The sequence below is a fragment of the Anomalospiza imberbis genome, chromosome 4 (genome assembly GCF_031753505.1).
Source record: "Anomalospiza imberbis isolate Cuckoo-Finch-1a 21T00152 chromosome 4, ASM3175350v1, whole genome shotgun sequence".
NCBI lineage: Eukaryota > Metazoa > Chordata > Aves > Passeriformes > Viduidae > Anomalospiza > Anomalospiza imberbis.
Genome location: NC_089684.1, coordinates 3277627 through 3289791, shown reverse-complemented (window position 1 = coordinate 3289791; position 12165 = coordinate 3277627). Strand labels below are relative to the sequence as shown.

The window sequence follows — 12165 nt, the reverse complement described above, 5'->3', positions numbered from 1 at the left end:
AAGTGGAGGAAAATAGGTCTGGAACACATTCAGACTATTTAAGGCTTTTTCCCACATGAATTTGCTGATGACCTATAAACTGTGACATCCAAGATATTTCTCTTACCTTATCTGACTGGTTACTCCATGCTCAAGAATGCTTCGTTCCCTTACTCTGAAAATCCAAGAAAAATAGCAGGAAGCCTGCATTCATGAACAAGGTGCTTCTGATTCAACTCAAAACTCTTCAATGTAAAGATGGAAGCAGGACATGTGACGCTGTCTGGAATAAGGAAGATTTATCCTTGGTGGAGGAAAATCAGATTAGGAATGTAAAAACACTGGACATAGGGGAGTTCTGTTTTAAACTTCCAAGTGGTTTTTCAACCTTGAATTAACTAATAACTCACTTAAACACTATGCACTGAAAGAAAACCTATACTGAAGCAGTTTTAGAACTTTGCTGGAAGTTTAATAATCACATGTCAATCGATTTAGGGTGGTGTGGGTTCATTGCAGTTTATTAACCTGTGAAATAATTAAGTGAAATTTTAAATAGAACAGACTTCTCAGGATTTTTATTTTACTCCACCATGTCACTTATAGCAAAGAAAGCCAAAAGCCTCCAGTAGAATTGTGGGTATTTGTCTAACTACTTTAAATTGTTGAATTTGAACAAAATCTCACAAAGAATAAATCCCGATTTTTACATAGAGTAAAATCAGTTATCTCTGTGTACTTTTCTATTCATACCATGAAGTTATTTTCGTGGTATATCTTACATTTAGTGAAAATAAAATAAAATAAAGTAAAATAAAACAATCTGCCATGAACCTTGACTGGTTCATGGCAGATTGTTTTATTTCCCTCTTCCATGAGGGTGCTTATTTGGTGTTTATTTCCCTCTTGCACTACTCTCACACAGGCAGTGAAATGGGGATGATTCTCCTGCATTATTTTAGCAGTCTTGCATTGGGAATAAATTGCACATTCATGCCAACTGTGAAGATCTGATTTCTGCAGAGGCTGGTGGTGTCCTCCTTCTGGCAGCACAGATGAGATACTGGTTCCTGCCTCTGCTGGACAACTGTCTTGCCCAAGAGTGCTCTTTCCCATGCTCCTAAGACACTTGCCTCCGTTAACTGTGTTGGATGTGAGGAAGAACTGGAGAAAGGGGAAGGGAAGTCTTTTGCCCTCTCTGTGTACCAGGTAGAAGTTGGCAGCAGATGAACTTTTTAAACTGCGTTACAGAAAATGTGCTTTCTTTTTTTGTAGGACAGTGAAGCAGAGCTGGGGTGGCATTGGCAATACCCTTTCTTTACTTCTCATCATATAATAACTGAGCTTGGCAAGCTCCCCGTTTTCTTCATTCTTGTCCTTCTGCATGCTCTGGGGAATAGTTGTAGGATCTATCATAGTGTTTTATATGAAGCTGCTGATTTTTACTATTATATCTATTTGAAATACCGGCCAGATAAATCTCTTGATGTGATGGAGAAAATAACTGGAAACAACTTCCTGTTGTTCAGGCTGTAACTGTGTATGTGTTGTCTATTTTTGCCTTTATAACAGGAGCTCTTTCTTAAGTGAACTAAGAAATATTCTATTTTCAGATTAAAAAAAAAAGGAAAGTGCCTTCATGAAGCGATGACTGTCAGGAAGTGTTGGGTCTGTTCCAGTTATGCCAATCAGTTCAACTGTGAGCATGCAGAGGGGGAGAGAGGGGAGGTGGCTCATGGCACATCTTCCAACTGCTGCACCCAAACTATTGGCACCATCTGCTTGAGATTACAGTGATCTAGGATGAAGGATGTGATTAATGCCTCAAAAAATGGATTTCAGAGTTACTGAGTTACTGTATTTCAGTGATGCGGTACAACTTGGAGAAATGAAGGAATTACCTATTTAGAATCAACTTTGGGAGGGAGAATAATAAAGAACCTAAGTAGTGATTGTACATTTCACATTTAACACTTTCAATCTGGACTGCTAGGGAAGGGAAGGAGAAGAGAGAAAGAAAGATGACAGAAAATTTCAAGGAACAATTGAAAAACTGCTGAGGGAACATGGCAAGGTTACGTCAGATGTCACTTGCTCAAAGTTTCATCCCAGAAGGCTGTCGCTTTTCCCATCCTACGACAGTCACTGATAAGCAGGTAATAAATGCAAGTGAAGTAGCAATAGAGATATCCCACCATCCCCACTGCATAGCAGCACATTCTTTTTTTTTTTTTTTTTTTAAATCTTGTTTTGGATGAGAATGTTTGTGTATGGTTCAATACCAACATTTTTGGAAGGGTTTTAAAAACAGGATGAGCTTTGACCATATACTGCACATTACGTCTGAAGTGGTAGAGGTAAAAGCTGCTTTTATCTTTACATAACTGTTCCTGCAATTTTAGAGGTCCCTGAGCCAACAGTCTCACTCCTCTCTGCACAGGAGGTGAATCCAGGACTTTCCTAAGGAAGACTGTTCGGAAAGAGAGGAAAGTCAGGCAGCTCTGAAGAATCTAGCCTGGTAGGGAGTGGAGAACCCTCATGAAGCAAAGCTGCTGTGGGTGACAGTCCTGGTTAGTAGCTACCTTTATTGTACCTTCTCACTTCTATAAAGTGTAGGGGGTTTATGACACCTCCACCTCCCCCCCCCTTTTCTGGGGGACAAAATTCCACTTTTTGACTATCAACAGTACTCAAAAAGGAGGGCAGGTCTGTCTGCTCTGCCAGCATAAAGGCATAGAGTGTGTCACCCATGAGAGATGATAAAAGAACTGGTTCCTTCTCAACCTCTTCCAGGGTCAGTGCATTGTGAGGTGAACCTTGGAGAATGGAAATACACTATAAAAGTCCAAGACTCCAGGTGAAGGGGCACGGGGGGACATTTACAGCAACTATGTTATTGGTGACGCCCTAGTAGAGATGATGTTCTGCTGTTTAGGTACACCATCAGTAAAACTGATAGTAGTGTGTCAATGACTACTACATACATGGCACGCTGAACATGAAGCATTTATTAATGTGAGCAATACATTAACATGTGGCAAAGTTATACACTAAATTTATGTAGAAATATATTTCCCCCCACCCCTCCACACACCAGTCAACCAAACCAGGGGAAGAACTCTCAGTTAATTAAAAAATTAATTGAAGAAAACAGTTAGGAAGTGTTTCAGTGATTTTCTTTTATGCACTCTTCAAATGGTAAGGAATCATCAAATAAAATAATAAATACAGAGAATATTAACATACCTTTCCTTACATATTCAGATGTTTCTTTTAATGGGAAATTAGGTTTTAGTCCAAATAATGATGAAAAACAGCCACAGCATTCCACACACTGAAACAAATTTGTTTCCTTTCTGGAGAGTCCCTCACAAGAGATACTCAAGAACCATCTGTATTTCATACTGTGCAATGTGCTCTAGGATGATCCTGCTTGTGCAGGGACCAGATAACCTCAGTGGTGGTCCCTTCCAGCCTTTGCCACTCTGTGATTTTATGTTTCATTCATTACCTGTTTCATTCTTTAGTACACTATACCCAGTCATAGTCTACTAAAGAACTTTCAGTCTATAACCTAAACTGGACAGTGTTTTTTCTCTCCAGTTAAAGAATTAAAGTGCATAACAGCAGCTCTAACTTAACTGCTCACAAAGATTGTGTTCCATTTTCTTAACAAAAATAGTTCTCTGTGAAGTCTTTGAGTACTCCATCACCAGTACATCTACTGATACGGAGTATGTGTGGACTACTTCTGGTGCAGATGTTTTGGATTCCTTCTAACCTAAAAATAAAAGACTTTTTACACATGTAGGGAGCTATGGTTCATATGACTGTTTACATATATACAAAATAAATTTAACTCTGCTCTCACTTGGGACTCAGGCCCATCTGAGGAGTCTGCAGAACTCATCCAGTTTCCACTAAAGCTTGAAACGCAGTCATAGACAAATATCAGGGATATTATTTTCTTTTTAGCAAAAAAGTAGATTAGTAACTGTACAGTAGGTAAAAAGCACTCCTTAAAAAAATACAGAAATTACACAAAAGGCTGTAGTAAAGTGCCTAGCAAGGATATAAAGGACAGGAGAATCAGTGTATGCAGACAAACAACACTGCATCCTTGCTACTCTGACTTGACAAATTCTCCTGCATGCATTGTAACACTGACAATGGTCAGTATGTCAAAAAGAGAATTTTCACTTCGTTATAGAAAGTATTAGAGAGTTTAAAGCCAAAAGTACAGTCATATCATCAGAAATTATACTTTGTAGCATGATTAACTCGATTTTGTCCATACTCTACACAGTGAAAACTGCCAGGAACCCTCCAAGCCTGCTGACAGTGCTCTTCATGGAGACACAGCTCATGGCCATCCAGAGAGCAGATGTAGCTTCAGCTCCCTGGCTCAGATCTGCTCAGTGTTTACCTCTGAGCTACCACCCTTTCTTCTCTCCTCCCTTCATCAGTGTCTGTTCCCTGTGCCTCCATCAGTTTTCTGTGAGGGGGACAGATTATTTAGGGCTATTGTGCTTTCCAAGTGCGACTTCTGAGACACGGAGAAGCCAGGCATTTCTTGATGCCTTATCCCTGTCCTTTCTCTGCATTGATCCCCAGCCTTACTGAGAGATCCCAGAGCACTGGCCACAGAGAGACTGACATCTGTATTAGAGAGCTCCATTTCCATGATGTGTTTTGCTGGGGAGGAAATCTTCTGTCTTTACATAAAAATATGGCGCAAGACACACTGAAGCTGAATTTCAACTTTCTACTCAGTATTTTTAAATGCATGCTCCATGACAAACCACCCTGTGACTAACTGCATAAAAAACAAGACTCTACAGATAGAGAACCTGAAGTGTTAAAAAATATATTTTCCCTCTCCCCCTTATCCCTTGACAAGTTCACCTTTAAACAAAAACGAATATGAGGTAAGCTGACAGAACAACACTGAATAAAGAGCTGCAAAAAATCTTTTGGTAACTAGATCTCTGCAGGCATCATGTAAACTGTATGCTACCTTCATGCTAGTTTAAAAAAGGTGTTCTACATCAAGGGATCCACACTCTGGCACTTCTGGCAATAAACAGATGTTTTCAGGCTGGTAAAATTTTTTAGATTTAAAAGAAAAAAAGTAAAATAAATACATTTTCCCTTACTAGAGGAAAAAAAAAATAAACATATTTTGCTACACCAGCTATCACTTAAGTTGCAAACCCAAGAAAGACAAATTTTGAAGTTACCTGCTGGTAGAAGAGTTAATTATAGTATCTTTTGCTTTCAGAATTATATCACTTAGTCCTGCTGCCAGTTTCCTAAACAAGTGACTGGCATCTTTACACTGTGAACCAACCTACTGAGTAACTCAGGTTTGGTAATAGAAGCACTTTCCTGTGCTTTCAACTGAGCGTAGTCTGAGAGGTTTTCACCTTTCTTTTTTGACTTCTCTTTTTATCTAGCCCCCTGGAAAACATAACTAAGTTCCTTCTAAAGTTGTTTTCAGAATAGAAATTTGCATTTAAATGTAAACACCGATACCATAAATGTAGTGTATACAAAAGGCACAAGACAATTAGAGTTGTGTTGCTGAAACTTCCTTGACTTTGAAAGCCAAAAATGCCTTTTTTATTCTGGTCAGTAAATTCTGATCCTAAGAAAGCTGCTAGCTCCTAACTTAATTGAATGGGATTTCCTGTGTGCAGCAGCAGCATGTAAGAAAGGCAGTGTCTTGAAGAAAAAGTAAAAAAAGAAATCTGAGAGAAATATTGATTAATATGAAATTAGGAGCTTGAAAAACAGTGGCCCTCAGTAACTAACACAGGTTGGTCAAAAGCCTTTTGTATCAAAGTTCAGGGCCCACATTTGCTTCACAAAGGGGAAAGAGCTCCAAATGGGACAATAAAATCTCATTTCACAGGACTATTCCGCGAAGCTTCCATCAAAATCCCCAGCTGGCTGGTTTCATTTACATATTACCCACCTGAACACAGGCTTTTCATCAAATCACTGAGCAGTGACCCACTGTAGCATTCAATTAACCAAAGGATTTTTTTCCTTCTCAACAACTTTTCAAACTATCTCTAGTGCAGACCTTTGGGAAAACAGAGCTTTTAGAATAATGTTTTCCAAAGAATGTTCCAAAAACAGTCAGATACTTCACTTAGGTCTTCTTACCTTCAAAAATTGCTTATCAAGGGCTCAAAAGAAAATACAGTCCACCAAGCCACTAAACTTTTCCTAATCAACACTGGCTGTTCTCCCAGTTCATAAAGCCAGTAGTGCAAAAATTTGATTTTGAAGTCGACTGCTTACTACAATTTGAATTAAAAGGTGAATTTTCAAAACCAAGCCAAGAACATGAACTGATAGTAAGGAGGTCACATTTTTCTTGTGCTGAATATCAAAGTAAAACCAGCCATTTAATTTTTACAATTCTAAACACAGACTCTTCTTTTTTTCCTCTTTCTAGTACTCAATCATCCTTCACCATCCAAACCCAGTAATTTTAAGTTGGAACATCCTTTATATGGTTCAGAAGTAGTATGTTTAGTTTTGTGTTTCAAGCAGTGACATGGAGACAGCTAATCATCTGTCAGTTTGTTTTCTGAGCACATCCATAGAGGAGCAGACAGGAGCAGCTGGCTGACAGGGCTGATACTTGGAAGAATGCATCTTCCTTCCAACAAACAGCTTGCTCTTAAACTGGAACAAATATTAATCACAAAACACATCATTAGAATCAAAGAATACTTAAAAATTATGTTATTGTAACAAGTCTCATCAACTTGAAGGGGAAAGTGACTAACAGCAGAGTACAAATCCCACCCTAAAGAGGAATAAGAGTGTTCACAGGTATGTTATTAATCTACTTCAGGATGACAATGGTAAGTACTGACTACACAGGTTTATAAAATGATACGAGCTATTTTTACAGTACTTCCAGATACCAACATAATTAAAAAATAATTCTCTATTACATTAGTGTAAACTACATCTGGCACTTTCGATAATCAGTCCTCTGCTGAAATATGAAGGATTATAGGATACAGGATATTGAACAGATCCTTCAGTGGGACATAAATTCTAATTCTAACACACTGGCAGGGACTGCAGACTGTATTTTTCATATCTAAGATGAAATGACTTGGTTTTGTTGTGGTGACTTCAGCAGCTCTATTAAAAGTATTCTATTCAATCCCTAGGAACAAATATAATTCCTATATTGACAGTAATGTAATGAAATTAAATGCAAAGTAGCTAAAAGAAGTTTTTATATACAGGGTCTTAATCCAGCAACTGTATGTGACAAATACGTAGACAGTAATCTATCCTTTTTGTTCCTAGTCTAGAAAGTTTTAACTGCCACATAGAAATATCTCAGAGCTAAGGATATAACCAGTCTGGTGCTTATGCTGATGCCAGAGAATTACCAGTTCTTACTACCCTTCTGAAACTGCATGAATCCAAGTGAGGCAAAACCAACTTCCAGGAGCCCCTTTATGTGACTTTAGACTTACTCTTTGGAACATAACCTCCTCTGAAACAGTCTCTCTTTAAAAAGCCTTGTTTCAAAATGGATGCTTCCAGAAAGAAAAATCAAGACCAAACAAAGCCCCCAAACCCCACAGAGTGAAGTAATCAGACAGCAAACTCAACTCTTTCTCAGACTGGACTAAAAGAAGAAAATAATTTAAAAAGAGCACAAGATGTTTATCAAGCTAAACTGATAGGAAAATCCACCCACTTTTAACATCTTCAGAACAGTCATAGACAAAGTTCCAATAAAATGTACACACTCTTCAAATAAAGATTAAAGTTTAAAAGCTATTACTTAAGTAAATAAAGTGTTAGGACTTCAGAAAGTAGAATTCCAACCTGATAAAACTAGTTGCAATTAATGGTATTTCTATAACAATCCAAGAATCTGTTTCTTTAAAGTCTGTGTCCAATATTTTACTCTTAATTAGTGATGACATGTAAGACATTAAAGTAACTGAAGGTAAGTAATTTAGTCTTTTCTGGAAGCTGTTGTTTTTTTGAAAGAACTGATGGATTAAACAGTGCAGAAATGCAACGTTTTACATTTTGAACAAAGGGTTAGAAATGAGGGGTTTATATTCTATTAAAATATCATACACAGAGCAGTGAAAATTGCAGACACCATCTGAGTTTCCTTCACTCATCTCTTTAACTCTGTTCATCTGACACCCACATTTTCAACACCTCTAACACTTCACATCATCATCGAGTTTGCAGATGTACCTATATCTGGGACTGTGTCTTCATCACTGAACACAAAACCAGAATGCAAGAGCCAAGAGGTTTTTAAATTTCTCTCATGAACCAAACTGAACTTTTGGGAACCTTCTGATACAAGCTATGGGACCATCTGTTGGTATCTGCACACCTACTGGTTTTATAATCTGCCTTGACAGTGCAATACAGTTCCTAATGGGTCTAGGAACAATCACTGCAGTTCCCTTATTACTTTCTATGCAAAAATTCTTAGGGTTGGAGTCAAACTTTTCATACAGTTTTAAGTACAAAATAATTGAATTCCGTAGGTTTTGGTGGAGTTAGCTATATTTAAGTGCTAGAGTGAACGTGATGATTGTGTTCAGTCTCCACAACTCAGGATAAATGTCAACTCCTGTTATGTACCTAACATAATTTACTAGCTGCTTCTCAAACCTGCTTTCTGAGAAGTCTGCGCTGCGAGATATTAATGCAAGAAATCAAGAAAATCTCAGCTGTTTTTGACAACAGGTCATTAAATGCTCAGGAAGTCATATGGACACCTTTTGTCTTCAGTAGGCAGCATGTTTTTACTATTAAATAGGATGCAGCTCAGTACCTGACTCAGAGCAAGACACTAATAGCTTATATATTCGACTAAATCCTTTTTGCTTCATAATGTGATAGACTTTTACCTGTTTTAGCAGACAAAGCTATGATCTTTGCATTCAGTGTTAAGAACCAGCCTAATTTTCAATCTTAGCATGACAAATATTGGCTGAACAGCTTGAATACTCAAAATTTTCAGTATCTTTCTAAATAAAGGGAATAATAATAATAATAATAATAATAATAAAATGGACTATTACTTAAAAACCAGTCAGTATAAAGATCAACCTAATTTGCAAACATGACACATCAAGAAATAGGAGGTTTCGTTTGAAACTAAATGTTTGAACTAAATGTTCATGTGCTACTATACGTGGTAAAAAAATTAACTGAAGAAAAAGAAAACAAATAGGAAGTGTTTTAGTAATTTTCTTTTGTGCATTCCTTAAATGGTAAGGAATCATTGAATAAAATAATAAATACAGAGAATATTACCATACCTTTCCTTACATATTCAGATGCTTCTTTTAAGGGAAATTAGGTTTCATTTTCCATGGTTAATGCAGGATTGCTCATACCTTAAAAGACAAAAATTAGTATTCCCACAGGACAAGGTCTCATGTCTATTTCAGCAAATAATATAACCTTGAATTAACAATAATGTTGATGTCATTACTGTATTACCAAGTCCTGAGCTGTGTCTATAACATAACTTTTCACTAGCTGCTAATAGGTGTCACATCTTTTATACAAAATTTGCTGTCAGATCAGGCCTAGCTTAAAAAATAATTAGCACCTACTGTATCAGTGTTCTGATATCCCTTGCTCAGACATAACTGGGAACGGCACAGCAGCTTGACACATGGAACTTCCTACAAGCATGCATTTAAAAAAAGCTTCATGAATTTTGGTTCAAGAATACAAACCGTGTGACCGTGCTCATTGTTACAATATATCCTCCAAAACTAGTTTATACAACACAAATCATTGCAGCATAAGTCAACTGCTTACCAACTTTGCCCTTGTCAGCCTTTGCGGCAGTTTCTGGCCAAGATGGTGCATCTGTAAGTAGGTGGCTCTGGGAATCACGCAAAGGCTTTGCAGGAAACAGATGGTTCTCACTGTAGCACCAATAAAAAGAACATTAGTGAACTGCAGTAATTTTTCATCATCTTACCACACATTACAAACAGTTTGTCATACGCAGTATTTTCCTTACCTCACCTTGCTTCTTGTCTGATGAATCACTGCTTTTTTATCATTACATACGTTACACTGTAGATGTCACAAGTGCAAGCACAATCTAAAAAGCACAGGGATTTTTAATCTGACAGCTATTTTATATTAATACATGTACTTCAGCCCCAAATGCACTCTTACCTATATTCTTCTTCACTACAACAAACTCGACATGATAAATAGTGGAGAGAACATCTCCAAAATCTCTTTCCTAACATAAGCTACAGAATGCTGGGGTAAGATAAAACGTCAATAAACAGCAAGCTGAAATGTCATATATTTCTTTTATGAATAAAAGATTGTCAGTATGATTCCATTATCATTTCTTAGCCACATATTCACTATACTTATCAAATGTTTCAGAAAAGATGCAATTTTAATTTATTTAAAGGAGAATATGCATACTTTTCACACTTTAAAGATGTCATGTCCATTAAGGATAAGAATTAATAAAACATGTTCTATTATCAGCAGAAACAACACTTAATATTCATCTTCCTGTGCTTTGGCCCAAGTGCCATTGGGGGTGATTCCCTTATATGAAGCAGCTTTCACCAGACAAGAAAAAGCAGGCATCCCCCAAAAGCCGTGCAAGGCAATGGATTTGTATCACAGGCAGTGTGACTAACCACCTCATATGTATGTATAAAGAATACTGCTGATACTGATTGTTAGGCAGGTGTGAAAAATTCAGGTCCTGGAATGTCACATAACAGAGACAAAGCACATCAGGGGATGCGCTCACCCCGCCTCATTTCCATAAATTGAAATATAAATCCGAGGATTACCTGATTTACAGCTTAACTATTAAAATATTACTTGGATTTATTAAAAGGATACTCCTCATTTGCTTACCACTTTTAAATATATTACACATCATTTTGTTTATGTGTTCGCAGGAAAAAAAAGATCAACTATTTGATCTGACTGAAATGGGTAACAAAAGCAGGTTACCTTTTGGATGTTGAATTAAGTCCACCAGGTGTGGAAGCTTGCTCAGGATCCTGATTAACAAGGCAAGTTGGAAAGGAGCAACCATCCCCTAAACTGAAAAATTCAGAATTAGTGTCATACATACAAAAAACTCTCAACTTCGAAGAACTTTTTTAATTTATTACTATATCATATTTCAAAAAACCATCCCCCAAACGCTCTGGATCCTGATTATTCAAAAGTTTAAACAAATTAAGCATTAGGAACAGCATACCTTGAAAACACAGGCAGCAACCAGTATTTCTTCTCATCACCAAACACCTGCCTTAGGTTTTTGCTGAAGCCCAGGCTAAAGCCATTCTTATCTGTTCTGTGACGAAATATGGGAGCTCTGAATACCTCTTAAAAGAAGAAGATTAATTAGACCTCTTTGCAGGTTAGCACGTTGAAGTCTCCCACCAGTACTTAGGCAATTGCACTGCCATTCACCCAAAAGGAAAGGCTGTACTGCCCAAATGATGAGAAAAAGTGTGAGTGCACTCTTGGAAGCCAAAGTCAGTGCTACACAGGCACTGTGCACGTGGAGCAAGTCCAATGGCTGAGGAAGGGCGCAAGTCTCTTTTACCCTCCTCCCTCATCAAGGCAAGGAAGAGTGAGGAACTCAGTTTTTAAGAAGACATGATATGTTTATATGAAGATTTCAGTCTGCGACTGTACCACAGACAGCGTTCAAGAAAAAAAAAAACCAAACAAAGGGTTTATTACAGAAAAAGTAATGGCAAACAAGAAAAAGGTAACCTACTTTAGTAGTAAGACTGGCTTTACACACACACTGGGGTATGAAAATACTGTGTGTTTTTACCACTGCATAAAGACACGTCTTTGCTCATAGACTGAGATTATTTCCCCCAGGCCATCCAACCTAAATTTCTGGAGAAGAGAGCTAAATATAGCTTCAAGTGTTGCAAAGTGCCTGAAGCAGAAAATTCATTCACTTTTCACCAAGTGACTGATAGCCATTTAATTCCCTTAATTGGCTATACATAGCAGGCAAGCTCTGTCCTGATGTCCCGAGTGTACAGCTCCCACAAACCATGTCAGAATCATGCTGAGACTGTCCTTCTGCAGTCAAACCCTAGCCAAGAACTGCTGGAAATGACCTTCCACATGCAG

General features: G+C 37.6%; 1 protein-coding gene across 3 annotated transcripts in view; it reads right to left on the bottom strand.

Annotated features, from left to right (window-relative positions):
* Positions 1–2970: 2970 nt before the first annotated feature.
* Positions 2971–12165, bottom strand: part of ZDHHC2 (zinc finger DHHC-type palmitoyltransferase 2) — a 35171-nt gene continuing 25976 nt past the window's right edge. For all 3 annotated transcript variants that reach the window (XM_068186813.1, XM_068186814.1, XM_068186815.1), the window contains 5 exons: positions 11267–11393; positions 11014–11106; positions 9832–9941; positions 9316–9398; positions 2971–6672 (listed from right to left, as the gene is read on the bottom strand). In XM_068186813.1, coding sequence (XP_068042914.1) covers positions 9358–9398; positions 9832–9941; positions 11014–11106; positions 11267–11393 — 371 coding nt within the window. In that variant the 3' untranslated portion in view covers positions 2971–6672; positions 9316–9357. The remainder of the gene's footprint in view (positions 6673–9315; positions 9399–9831; positions 9942–11013; positions 11107–11266; positions 11394–12165) is intronic.